At 38.7% G+C, this 14,841-nt stretch overlaps 1 protein-coding gene across 1 annotated transcript in view; it reads right to left on the bottom strand.

Moving 5' to 3' along the window:
- itgav (integrin, alpha V) overlaps positions 1-14,841 on the bottom strand; it is an 88,660-nt gene that overhangs the window by 26,480 nt on the left and 47,339 nt on the right. Inside the window, exons 14-17 of the mRNA XM_067987696.1 lie at positions 14,103-14,148; positions 9,077-9,181; positions 7,555-7,610; positions 4,084-4,238 (exon numbers count right to left, since the gene is read on the bottom strand). Coding sequence (XP_067843797.1) covers positions 4,084-4,238; positions 7,555-7,610; positions 9,077-9,181; positions 14,103-14,148 — 362 coding nt within the window. The remainder of the gene's footprint in view (positions 1-4,083; positions 4,239-7,554; positions 7,611-9,076; positions 9,182-14,102; positions 14,149-14,841) is intronic.

Here is a 14,841-nt window from a genome sequence, read left to right as displayed (position 1 = left end):
TTGTACAGCACAGAAGCAGGCCATCTAGCCCAACAGATCGATGCCAGCGATTATGCTCCACACGAGCCTCCTCCCTCTTTACTTCACCTAACCCTATCAGCATATCCTTCTATTCCCTTCTCCCTCGTGTGTTTGTCTAGCTTCCCCTTAAATGCATCAATGCTATTTGCCTCAACTACTCCATGCGGTAGCATGTTCCGCATTCTAACCACTCTCTGGGTAGAGAAGTTTCTCCTGAATTTCCTATTGGATTTATTAGAGACTATCTTATATTTATAGCCCCTGGTTCTAGTCTCCCCCTCAAGTGGAAACATCTTCTCCACATTTACCCTATCAAATCCTTTCATAACCTTAGACCTCTATCAGGTCATCCCTCAGTCTTCTTTATCTAGAGAAAAGAGCGCCAGCCTACTCAATCTTTCTCGGTAGATATAACCCCTCAGTTCTGGTATTATCCTAGTAAATCTTTTTTGCACCTTCTCTAGTACTTCTATCCTTTTTATAATATGGAGACCAGAACTGTTCACAGTACTCGAAGTGTGGTCTAACCAAGGTTCTATACAAGTTTAACATAACTTCTCTGCTTTTCAATTCTGTCCCTCTAGAAATGAACCCCAATGCTTGGTTTGCCTCCTTTTAAAAAAAAAATGACCTTATTAATCTACGTTACTACTTTTAGTGATTTTGTATCTGTAACCCCCAGATCCCTCTGCTCCTCTACTCTATTTAGACTATTATCCAGGCTGTATGTGGCCCCCTTATTCTTCCTACCAAAATGTAATACCTCACACTTATCTATATTGAAATTCATTTGCCAATTACACTCCCATTCTGTAAGTTTATTAACGTCTTCCAGTATTTTGTCACAATCCTCCTCGGTATTAATATTACCACCCAATTTGGTGTCGTTCTCAAATTTTGAAATTGTACTTCCAATTCGAGACAAATCGTTTGTGAATGATGAACAGTGGTCCCAGCACCGATCCCTGTGGAACACCACTTCCCACCTTTTGCCAGTCTGAGTAACTACCTTTAACCCCTCATCTCTGTTTGTCAGCTTGCTATCCAGTCTGCTACTTATCCCCTGACTCTACATGCTCTGACCTTAGTCATGAGTCTACTATGCTGTACCTTATCGAAGGCCTGTTAAAAATCCAAATATATTACATTTACTACATTACCCTCATCTACCCTTAGTTACTTCTTCAAAGAATTCAATAAGGTTGGTCAAGCATGACCTTCCTTTTTAAAATCTGTGCTGACTAGTCTTTATATTTTCAGTTTCTGGATGTTTTTCTATTACATCTTTGAGTAAGGATTCCATTATCTTTCCCACCCCCCAAGGTTAAGCTAATTGGTTTATAGTTCCCTGGACTTGTTCTCCCTTTTTAAATATGAGTCACATTAGCTGTCCACCAGTCCTCTGGCACTATTCCCATTTCTAATGAATTTTTATATATGTAATAGTGCCTCTGCTATATCTTCCCTAAAATTCTTTTAATATGCGTGGACGCAATCTATCTAGACCAGGGGTTTTAAACTAATCAAACTTAGAAAGGATATCAATTATCTCCCCCCATTCCATCTTAAATAACTTCATTTTTTTTGATCTCTTCTTCTAAAGTCATGCCCACCATGTTAGTCTCCCTGGTAAACAGTGAGGCAAAAGTAATTATTTAATGTATCTGCCATTTTGCTGTCATTACCTGTGAGTTTATCATGTGTATCCCTTTCCTGATTCTTCTTTTGTTATTTGATGTTTCTGTAGCCTATTTCACTATTTCTTTTTATTTTCCTTGATAATTTAATTCCATAGTTTCTCTGTGCCTTCCTAATTATTTTTCAAAAACTTCTCTCCTAAACTTTTCATATTCCCTTTTATCATCCTCTCCTTTGTTGTCTATGTACTTAATGTATGCCTTTTTCTTCAGTTTCAATTTTGCCCTTATTTCTTTATTCATCCATGGTATTGTTTGTACTGGCTCGTTTGTTCTTGCTTTTTAGTGGGATATATTTCTCCTGGACTCTCTGATCATTGTTTTAAATGTTTCCTCTCTGTTCTATTTCTTTGTTTAAAAGTAAATTTTCCAGTTTATTTTCCCTAGTTCCATTCCTGCACACATTGTAAAAACTCCATTACCTGCTCCTTTACCTATCTCTTCTTGCCAGTTTATTTGGGGATATTTCAAATTTCCCATGATTATTATTCTATGTCCTTTACTCATTTCACATATTTGCTTACATATTTCTTCCTCCACCTCCTTCCCACTATTAGGTGATCTGTAGTTTACCCCTATTAACATGATTGATCCCTTCTTATCTTTTATTTCAATCCACATGGATTCTATTTCTATCCTTCAGTTAGTTATGTCCCTTTTTTCTGCTGCCATTATGTTGTCTCTAATTAGTACAGCTACTCAATCTCCCCTCCTTCCTGCCCTATCCTTTCTCATTATGTTATAACCTGCCAATATTTAGCGGTCAGTCCTGTTCTTTATGTAGTCATATTTCAGTTATTCCTAACAGTTAGTGGTTCCTCACTATGGATTATTGCCTCCAGTTCCTCATTTTATTTTGGACTCTGTGTACATTGCTGTACAGAAAGTTTAATTCATCTTTAATAGTTGTTCTTTTTACTTTTTTTTAAAAAAAAAGTCCTTTTATACTTCTATTTTATAACTGTATTTGTTCCTTGACCGTTTATATTATCTTTATTCCTTACCCTGGTCTGACCTTTACACTCATCTCCTGTTTCTTTCATCTTTAAACTTTTGTTATTGCCACCAGATCCCTCCCCTGATCTTGCTAGTTTAAAGCCTTATGCACCGCCCTATTTATCCTTTCCGATAGGACTCTGGTCCCATTCTGGTTCAGGTAGAGCCCATCCCAGCAGTACAGCTCCTTCCTGTCCCAGTACTGGTGCCTGTGTCCCATGAAATGGAACCTATCCTTCCCACACCACTCTTTCAGCCACACGTTCACCTTTCTATCCCTACACCAATTAGCACATGGCTCGGGTAGTAAACCTGAGATTACTACCAGTGAGGTCCTGCTTTTTAATTTAGTTCCTAGCTTCTGATATTCCCTTAGCAGGACCTTCTCCTTGTTCTTCCTTATGTCATTGGTGCCGACATAGATCACCACAACTGGATCCTCCCCCTCCCTATCCAAGTTCCTCTCCAGTTACTTCGAGATGTCCTTTATCCTTGCACCACGTAGTCAACACACCCACCTGAACTCTCGGTCGTGACTGCGCCTTCTCTTCAAGTGCTGACTGACCTGTTATGCTTTTCCAGCTTGTTCGATATTTAATTTCAGATTTTCAGCATTTCAAATTTTATTCTCATCTCTTGTAAAGGATATATGAACGACTATATCTTGCAGCCCATTGCTTGTAAGTTGCATTTGTGTACGGTGAAGCCGTTTCTTAAAAAAAAATCTATTGAAGGGGTTTCAAGTTCCCCTTTGTTCTGCAATTTTTACCTGCTTCATCCAACTTTCCAGATATTTCTACAGACAAAAAAGCCAAATTTGGCACATACCTGACAACTGTTAAAATATTCTTTAGCTGACAGCACCAGGAACATCCCAGGTGTGACCCACTTCACATGGTGTTTTCTTTGCTCAACGGGACTCAAACTTCTATGCAACCCAGTTCTGTAGCTATGAGCATTAATGTGCTAACTCTCCTGATATATATTTTAACAACCCTGAACAAACCACTGCGCACGAGGCTTGTGTGGTGACACAGTGCATTGAAGCCCTAAAGTATTGTGCCAGAGTAGCAGAATGCAAGGCTGTATCCATTATCCTCCACATGTTGAATGATATGGCACAGCACAGACGTTCTACTCAGGGAGGAAACAACAGACTACTATGATATACCTCTTAGCCACTAGTTCCAGAGCAGCATTGGCAGAATAAGTGGGAGCGGCTCACCTGCTATCTTGGTTGAGAATGGTGTGCATTTTGAGGACACCAAGAAAAGAGAGAGCGAGAGCGAGAGCGAGCAAGAGGCTTGTTCTCAAACAAATAAAAAATACAATTTTGCTCAGAGAGATAAACTGTATGGTAACAACATACTCTCAGATAGGCTTGCAGTTCTTCACAAACTTTCCTTCGGTTATTTTCAACTTTCATTTTCTTCTCATAATAAGAAAGAGAACTATGGAGAAACATAGCTCTCTTGATAGCACCCTTCTGTTTTAGTTTATCCAGTTGCAATTCCAAGTTAAAATCTGCAAACATATCAAACTCAATATTAGCTTTAAGTATACAACACCAAACAAAAAAAAAATTCAACAAATCAACGGATCAATGAGAGAATATTTCAAAACAACAGAGATGAAACATGCCTTTGCAATGTGACCTAGCAGTTAATTATCATCAAGTAAAAAAAAATGGTGTTCAAGAATAAAACTGAAGCACCTCTAATGGCTTAGTGGATAGATGCACTGCCAGGTATGTCAATACTACATCTTAAATCTTTATAATACTCCTCAAATACTGATAGATGTCTCAGAGCACTTTATAAGACAGAGGAAAAAAGTGGACACTGAGCAAGAGGGGATATGAAGAAACAAAGTTGGGGAGCGGTGGTGTTTTAGAATGGTCCAATAGAAGGACAGAAGGGTTTTCAGGAGATTCTTGAAAACAGAGCAGGAGGTTAAACCAAGGACAAAGATCTTAAAATCCATTTTCTGGGGCACACTGAGCCAGAGCGGCTTTGCGAGAATAGGAGAGATCGGAGTGCAGGACTTTGTGCAAGCGAGGACACAGGCTGTGGTGTTCTAAATGAACCATCTTTCGTGGAGAAAGGACGGCAGGAGGCAGGCAAGGAGAGCACTGGAGAAGTCACGCTCCACGGGGCAAAAGACAAGGAACAGGAATTCAGCATCTTTGAGGGAGGAAGTGATGTTTCAGAAGCAAAAGGTAGCAATCTTGGTAATAGATTGTATGTTAAAAATGAAGCTCAGTTTGGACTTGTGCAATCTGCCAAGGTTCTGTACAGACTGAAAGGGGCCACAGTTAAATTCCAATCCATGGTGAGTTAGCTGGATAGTGGCTGGCATAACTAAGTGAACTACACTGAGCTTCAGTGCCCCTGGCCAGAGAAGGAAAATGATTCTTGTTCTTCATTACTATCCAGTGAAACCTGCTAGAAAGCATGACTGTTTTGATGTAATATCCTCCACAGTTGAGTAACCTGCTGACACTTGCTGTTTAGGCTCAAAAGATTAAACATGACCATTTGTTCAACTTCTGAAACACTGTAAAATTACAGGATTTTTAAGTACACACAAGCTGCAAAAGCACTATCCACCTTAGCGAGGTCTATGGTATCCACTATTAAACCAGCTGGCTACGGCCTAGCGTGGTAAGAGAGTTAAACTGAGCCCTTGGGTACAATAATTGCAGTGCTGTCTTACTAACACTAGATGTCACCATAACACATTCTTGAATTGATGAACAATGGGAGCCGAAAAGCAGAAGAGACGACTTTTGTGCTGAGTCAGAAGACTTTCCATGGGGGCATTTGGAATCTTGTTTCAGAGAAATACTAGTATATGCTAAAATCTTGTCCAACCACTCAAAGTAACATTCATTTTACACAAAAGCATTGAACGCTTGTGCATAAGATAAACAGGATGGGCCGGAATTTCCTTGATCTGACTTACACCAAAATTAATGCCGGTTTCCACACTGGTTTTGCTGATGGCAACTTACGCCAAAATTTCCCGAGAATCTCATCAGCATACACCAGAACATAAAAACTGGCTTGGAACAAGCCGATATCTGCATAAAAAATGAGGGCCCAATAAAAGCACTAAACATATGCCATCTTTATTAAGATCCCCCTATAATTTTCATGATGTGGAGATGCCGGTGATGGACTGGGGTTGACAATTGTAAACAATTTTACAACACCAAGTTATAGTCCATGCTGGACTATAACTTGGTGTTGTAAAATTGTTTATAATTTTCATAACATCAGTAAGATAAAGTTTGAAACCATCAAACCCCATCATAGGAATAGGAATGGGCCACTGAGCCACTTCAGCCTGTTCCACCATTCAATTAGATCATGGCTGATCTGTATCTTAACTTCATTTACCTGCCTTAATACCCTTACCTAACAAAAATCTATCAATCGATTTTGAAATTTTCAACTGACCTAGACTCAACAGCTTTTTGGGGGAGAGAAATACAGATTTTCACTACCCTTTGTGTGATAAAATGCTTCCTGACATCACCCCTGAACCCCTAGCTCTAATGTTAAGGCTATGCCCCCTTGTTCTGGACTCCCTCACCAGAGGAAATAGTTTTTCTATCCTATCAAATCCTTTAATCATCTTTAACACCGCTTAATCGTCTATATTCAAGGGAATACAACATTTAAAGATACTGAAAATACAGAAAGGAAAAAACACAAAGAAAAATCACTGTAAAGCACTAGAAAGAGTGATTTTGGGTCCTGTTGCACCTAAAATTTTTGGAGTAATTTTACATCTGTTCAGAATTGGCTAAATGCAGGAAACTTGTCTTTTGCACGGAAGCAGAGCTATGTTCACGAGCTAAGTGGGGTTTCGGTGGATGTAACGTGGGAGTGGTGCAAATGATAGAGGAAATTTGCGCATAGCGATGTTTTGGCGTAAAACCAGCGCAATGCAGTTATGTGCAAATTTCCTTGGGAAAAAAAATGGCGCAATTCCACTCTTATGCCATAATTATCCAGAAACTTTCTTGGAAATTCTGGGCTGAGATGTTAGTTTGTTCTTTCTTCATCCTTTCCTTACAGAATAGGGATGCACCACAATACACAATGTTTCAAGACCTTGGTAGACAATGCTCTCACAGTTCCTGAATACTGAAAGCATTAAAAGTTTATTTTGATGACGCTGTGCCAAATCTGCATTACGTCACTGATAGAACTAGGTATAGTTTCAACTGTATTAAATTATAATTTGTAAGTAACACAAGGTACTCTACCTACATAGAACAGCAATTAAATGGCAAGTACTTTACTGATCATCAAGTGCTGCATTAAAAAGGACCTATAAGAGCTTCACTTTAGGTCATAAGACAGCCACAACCACATTTATAGAAATCATAGAATGATACAGCACAGGAGGCCATTCAGCCCATCGTGCCTGTGCCGGCTCTTTGAAAGGGCTGTCCAATTAGTCCCACTCCCCTGCTCTTTCCCCATAGCCCTGCAATTTTTTCCATTTCAAGTATTTATCCAATTCCCTTTTGATTTTCAAGTTACATAAAATGGATCATGACCACCAAGTTTATTTGGCTCAGCTCATGTTCTGGCACACCTAATTTGCTGCAGGCTTAGCTCAGCCCTAGGACAGTTGGGCCACCCAGCTCTGAACAATGCTGTCTCAAGTCTTGGCTTCTCATTGCACTAAATCCTGAAAGATTGCGCAGCCATTTAGTTGATTGTAGTCCAGAATTAAAATGATAACAGAACATAGAGAAACTATAGAGTTTTATTTAAATTGTTCTATACTGCAGAATGTACACATCTGAGAAGACTGAACTCACCCAAGAATTCTGTGGCTTTTATTCCATATGCACTTAGGCAAAATGTAACTGTAAAACTAATGAAGGGAAACGAGGTTATCAGCAATTGTGACAAGCCCAGATTTCAATACAACAGGTTTTTTTTACTAAAACGAAAGTCAAGTACAAAAAAAGAAAGGATTGAATGTGGCAGTACTGCTTAAAGTTAAATTCCATCAAAGGCTTGTTGCACTGTGGTCTAGTTAGAGGCTATACATGTCCAAGATGCACATTCCCTAATTGTGATGCAAAAGCTGTTTTATGTTGAGTTCTGGAAAACTTACAATTCTATTGTTAAGTGGTCTCAGGTCCTGAAGCGCTTTTTAATTATCTGCAGTCAGAACTAATGAATTGAAAACTGCAAACAGGAAATAAGTCTTCTGGACAGTCTTGAACTTCTTTATATATTTAGAATTTATGCAATTACTTTTGATGGAATTCTCTCAAGGTGCAGCCTGTGTATCAAGGTTCATTTATAATTCAGAATTGCTTTCATTAGCAGAATACAGAAATTTAAATATTCTTTTCAAGTTGCCTCTTTCCATTAGCAGTTTTTACAGAATTCACACTGCAGATTATCACATTCATTATAACCCTCAATATATAAATTGGTATCAAAGATGCTGCAATATTCTTTCCTGTTTCTACATGTAGAGCGATAACAATTTTTAGCATTCTTGCTTCAAGTTTTTTTTTTGATATTCATCAAAGTGGAGGTGTTAGTGCTGGGGACTAGAACACTTTTTCTATTCTGGAGATAAAAATCCAATGGTAGAGGTGCAATACGGGCATTAATGGACCATCCGCCTGTTATACACTGCCAAATTTTCCTTTCCATTGAAATCAATGGATAGGACGTGATAAAAGATAAAAGTCAAAACATTTTTGAAGAACCAAAGAAAGTCAATCAACACGAGTTATGAATGGGAACACTAGAGAGAGTGTTTTTTGCTGCCCCTTTTAGAGTTAGAAAGGAAAAGATCTTGCATTCATATGGCACCTTAGCAGATCCTCAAGACTTCCCAAAGTGCTTCACACCAATGGATTATTTTTGAAGTGCAGTAACTTTGGTTACGTAGGCAAACATGGCAGTGAGTTTGTACTCAGCAAAGTTCACAAACAGTTAAATGAAATGAATGATCTATTAATCTGTTTTGGTTGAAGGAGGAATGTTGGTCAGGACACCAGGAGAACTCCCTGCTCTTTCTCAAATTAAATAAAATTTCATCCAATTAATTCTCGTTATTCATGCCTGGCTTTCAAGCAAACTAAAATTTCAAATTTGAGTGGAATCTGGTGGTGTATCATTTATAAATAAATAGTTTAAATTATTACACAGTCAAAGCAGTTTATAAGACTAAGGCTATAAACATCTTGGATTTCATTGTGCTTTGTCAAGCAAATGGAATCAGATAAAGTACAAATCAAACTGGTTACTGGGAACAGCAAACTGAGAAACAGAAATCAGTGATTTGGGATTCAGATTACACAGGGCTGAACTTACCAGGACACCATGACATTTTCTTTCAGTGTACAACTTTTGTTCTCTGGATTCAAGAGTGATGGGCTGATTTCTAATGAAGCGTTCACATGAATTACTGGCCTGGCTCTGAAAGTTTAAAGCATAAAGAGAAGTCCTCCATTAACACAGTGTCCTGTTGGAGAGGTTCTGAACTAGTTTTATTTTCTGCACTGGTACAATCTTATCACTTGCACCAAAACATACCATTTTAGATTTTTGTTCAACTTGATACATTGCCCTGCTCAGCACCATGATTATTTGGAAATCTAGCTTCCATACAGGTAGATGACAAAACCTTCCCTTTGTTTGCCCCAATGGAGGAGGGCAGAAGACTCTGAAGGCAAGTTAAGGAAACATACTCCCTTCTAGTCTCAATTACTCAACCCATCAAGATTTTTTTGTGCCTTCACACTTACTTTTAAAAAAATAGCATAAAGCCATATCTTAATTGCAATAAAATTGACAATAACTCCATTTAAATGTGACTTTATAATCAAAGATTCTTCATTTGGGTGGCAGTGCCAATGTGTTCCCTTATCACACATGCAACTGCAAGAAACCTCATGATGTATACTAATGCAACCCTTCAAAACATGCCAAAAACTGATAATAAGCTTCGTTTTACAGTGGAGCTTAAATATAAAATCAGGCCCTATAGCACATACGATTGTAGTTATACCATTAAATCAAAATCCCGCAGGCCTTTCAACTACATTAAAACGAAGTCAAGGAAAGAATTGGATCAGCAGATATTAATCTGCATAATGGACTAACCTGCTAACCCCACACTAGCATGGAATCTGCTTAATAAGTTTACATAGGCTTATTATGCATTGCCTAATATCAGACAGATCTCCCTCAAGAAATCTGCAATTTGAAGTAACACCACGTATACCAAATTAAACTTAATAATGGCAAAAAAAACCCTGACATGCATTTTATTACAGACATTTCTGGATATCAAATCATTATCAATGTAATTTAATTTTAAGTAATCATCTGTAAAATTCTGCACTGAATCTGGCCAGAAATCTGTGTTTACTTTAGCTGTAACTGACCGCTGTACTCATCCAGTATTCCTCGTTATGAACTGCATCATAGAGTTGCATTACAGGAAAATTTACAAGATCCAAACATATTGTTTGCTGATCGCTTTTTTATATAAATTTCTGCTTGCTATTTTTAAAAGTGGTTTTCATTTTACAGAACATACTGTATTTATCGGTGCAAGGCACATGAGGACACCACGTGTGGTAAACACTGAACAGGTCAGCTGAATCTAATTAATGCATTCCTAAAATGCCATTTAGACCTTTATAGCATTATTCATGAGCTGAGCAAATCATTTTAATCGTGTACCGTAAGCTGCTTTACCTAGTGAATTCTGGGATCAACAGTAAATTTTATCATTTAGAATTCCCCAGGAACCTAAAATGTTTCACTTACATTTGCTATATAAAACACAGATCTGTCCTTAGCAAGAACAGTTCCTTGAAAGTTCATTTGTATGTAAAATATTTTCAGAATAAGTACTTTAGATTATGAATTTTTAGATTATGAAAGTTTTTACAGTCCATCTTTTCCTTGTTTTTGTGCATTTTTGTACAGCATTATTAAAAATTGAGTATTTTCCTTTTAATAGATGAATCCTTGCTCAAAAAAGGTGAGTGATGTCTGCACTGGGGAGGCTACCACCAAAACTATTTGCACCCAGTATCATTAGTAAACATTCCCATGTTGAGTAAAGCTCTCTACATCATCTTAGTAAAATGATTCAACTCCAACCTCAGACCAGTGTGACATTTGTATGTATGAGCCAACTGTCCAACCAACTTAATGCCATTAGTCCAGAACTAGGAGACGTTTTCGGCTGAGCTTTTTATCCAGGAAAAAGGTTAAAACAACCCAAACTCAATGGGTAGATCCACTGCAGCTATTTGACAGAGAATTGCATCCCATCTGGACAGGATTGAATGGATAAAAAGATAGTTTAACTCACTTCCAACACCTACACTGTTTAAACATATTCTTAAAGTTAGTGTGTGAAAATCCTTCAAGATCAACCCACTATTCAAGATGACTTACAGGGGCCAGTTTTCCTCTGCTTTATGTCAGGGCAATGCTCATTACCTGGTTGCAAAGCAGAGAAAAAAACAGGTAATGACCCAGGATATTGGGTTTTTTCCCCCTTTGCATCGTCTGGGGATTTCCAGGAGTCCCGGGGGGGGGGAAGAGAAAGGGGCAGAGCGGCTGCGCCTAAAACACGCACAACTATAATAATCCCAAAGTAATGAGACAGGAGTAATATCACCTTACCTTCTGCCTCATTTTCCTGGGTCTCTGCTTGGTGGAGATCCAAGTGGAACTGTATCCTTGAATACTGGGGCTTACTGTTTATGCCCACTCAGCTCAGCTCTGAAATGGGGCTGGGAGCTCAGCAAATACCGGTGCAGCAAAGGGTTTTTGGGGCTGGTGGCCTTCGGGCTGCTGTTTTTGGACACCAGTCAGAAGGCCCTGAAACCAGTAGCCATTTATGCTGCAGTGAGTAAAGTAGCAAAAGACTGCAGTACATTGAGACATTTCACATTTTGCTCATTTACATATATAGCATTTGCCAAAGACACCAAGAATACCAATGGGATTTGGAACACACCCTACTTTTGACTTTGGTATAATAAAACCTATTTGCAACACCATGGGGCAGATTTTGTTTCTGATGCGCCATTGGGAAATATTATATCTACAGTCTGCAACCCAACATTATTTAATGGCACAGAAACCAAGTTATCCAGTTTTATTCCAGCCCAAATTTATGGCTGCACGTAATTTCTAAAGGATAAGTCTTGAGTGTTGCAACCGCATAGTGGTGGTTGGGGGAAGAAATGGAAGAGAAGGGATACAGGATTGCCACTTCCACCGCGCAAGGTGCAAGGCAATATTTCCATTGTCACACACTGGAATAAAAAGATTACTTTAAAATGCATTTAACTCTACATTATATTTGGTCAGAAAAAGCTATTTCATTGTTGTTGAAAATTACAAGAAAAAAGGTAGGGCCAGGCAATCCATATTAACTTGGTGCTTTAAGGAACAGCAACCCAAATGGAAACTTTCAACTGCTGTGTAGGGCTCATTCCAGAATCACCATCACTTTAGAGCATTCCAGCTGTGTTATTACACTGCCGGTCTTATAAAAATGCAAAGGAACTAAAGCCATTGATGATGGTCACTCTCGAGAATTGAAGCACTCCTTTAATTGCTGAGAAACATGTTTTCAGTCTCAATTTTTGTTTTTAAAATTATATAATCCTTAGGAGTACAGTACCCAGTCAGCACTAAGTAAAGAGGCATGGAAGATGTTTCTATTTATAGTGCTGTACTTCCTAAGGAAAATTGCTTGTTCAGCTTTTGGATGCAAAACCATTACTGGCGTCCTTGGCAGATTACGGCAGTGCTCAGATTGCCATTTTTTAAAAAAATGATCTTCAATTTTTGTTTTTGGCAATTTTCTTCCCTTCACCTAAAGGCACAGACTCCTGCTAGTATACAGTAGCATGGGTACTAACATCACTTCAAGTGACCACTTTTTCTGTGTGAGCCTAGCAGTCAACATCAACAGGTTACTTAAACATGAAGGGCCCCATGCTGTTCACTCATGCATTCATTCCAACAGAGGGTATTGAATAACAATTAGAAATGGAGACCCACGTTAGCCAATTTTCCCATTGTTTAACCCAGGGGTACTGAGCCCAATTGTAACACCCCTACTGCTGCTGAAATCAGTAAACAGCTGATTGAACCTGGGACCTTGCTATCTGCATGGCTTGGTGCTACACCAGGCATTGCCTTTACCTTCTGGGCCAATGGAGGAGCTTAATACATTTTTCCAACAGGATCTGTTTGATGATGGCAAGGTAGAAATTCTGATTTAAAAGTATGTACGAGTCACATTCTTAAGGGTTGGCTGAGGACTACTCTGAAGTAAAACTCCAAAACTGAAATCCCCGAACAGACTTTTGGTGGGACGAGGAGAGGATAACAGCATGTTATCACCAGTTGTGATAACTAAACTCACGAGGGGTAATTGCAGAATGAAGCCTCTTCCCCTCACTGTACATTATGCAAGTATTAAGGCCAACTAAGTCAATAAAAAGTTAGACATCTTTTGAAACACTTGGAACTAAAGGAGCCAAACTGCTGAAAATGTTAAACACACACGCACACTTTAAACTGAATAATTTTGAGGTAACAGTTTTGAATTATTTAAAAGCTTTTGTTAAATGTGTCATAAAATTATCCATAAGGAAATTGAAAGATAAAAGATCATTCAGTCCATTGAAACACTTCCCTGTACTACCTTAACTCTCCCATTTTACCATTCAACTGATTTTGAAATCCCTAATATTTTTGACTTCACTGGGAGATTACTCCAGACATTTTATATGTAATAAATGCCAAATATTCATCCCAGTTAACAGCAAAAAGTGGAGGCAAGATGAAGAGTAAACAAATTTTGAAATAAGGCCACCCTAAAATAAAAATCAAAAATCCACAAAGCCAACCAATCTGCAGTTTACACGGATATCAGCATTTGGGCTCAGTGTCCACTTTGTGCTTAAAAAGGAGCATGGATCCAAACTCATGAATTCCCAAGTCCTGCCACCGTGAAGCTGGCCCATCAGCCATCACAGGTCAGTTTTTCACATGCAGGCCGCAGGACAACAGTTGTCATGGTGGAGAAGGAAAAGAATAGTTCACAGAAGAAATGAGCTCACGAGTACAACACAGGAAAACTTAGTACTCGTAGTATTTTTGTTAGGTTGGCATATCTACAGTGCTGTGGCAAGCAAGGGAAACCAATGCAGGATATACAAGAGGGGTCAGCAGCATCGGACTGAAAAACTATTAACAGTGAGAAACATTTCCTTTTAAATAAAATATTAAACTTCCAATTTAGGATTTCATAAAAATAAACTTTATACTTCAGTAGAAAAATTATATTACCTACCTGTAAACTACTGCTTTGTCAACACCAAAAGCTCCCACAATTAAGTCTAGAAAAAAAAGTTGCAGAGTGAGCTCTTCATAAATGGAGGATTCTTATCATTTCTTATTTTTTTTCATTCCAAGTCTTCAAACTATTTTTGTGGCTGTCTTAGCTCATTATATTTTCAACCACAAAAATGTTGACTGGACTACATCTGGAATGATTTCCTGTGCATCAATATGCCCCTATTGCCCATTTGTACATTTTTTGAGCACCAAGTAAGGGGACTTTGCTTGGAATCAGTTGGGAAGATTGAATAATCACCAGCAATAGGAGAAGGCAACGATTCCCTTTATATTCCCACATAGGGACGCAGCAGTGTTCCCACTCCCACACATATCATACTTCAACTCTAGTACAATAACTCATTGTCTAATTGTCAGAGTTTCATGAAAATGTTAAACAGGGCTTTTTCGATGGTTTAGGGAGTTTATCCAGTGAACATACAGACCAGGAAGGTTCCAGCTTGATCAACAGGCTATGCAGAGTTAGCGGATCTCAGCTGCCGCATCAGTAGGGCACTAGCCTCAGAGGCCCCAGGATTAGGAAGGGGGGAAATTACCCCTCTTGAAGCATGTGTACATGGATGTTGCTCGAGAACAGAATCAGCTTCAACTGTGATCCTCCCTTCCACTGCCTATGGTCAAATAACTTCACCATCGAGGCTTACATGTAAATAATGGCCACTTGAGAAGGTATC

This window comes from Heptranchias perlo, chromosome 7 (assembly GCF_035084215.1).
Source record: "Heptranchias perlo isolate sHepPer1 chromosome 7, sHepPer1.hap1, whole genome shotgun sequence".
In the NCBI taxonomy this organism is placed as follows: Eukaryota; Metazoa; Chordata; class Chondrichthyes; order Hexanchiformes; family Hexanchidae; genus Heptranchias; species Heptranchias perlo.
Note: the sequence above shows the minus strand (reverse complement) of the source record. Positions and strands in the feature narration are given on the sequence as shown.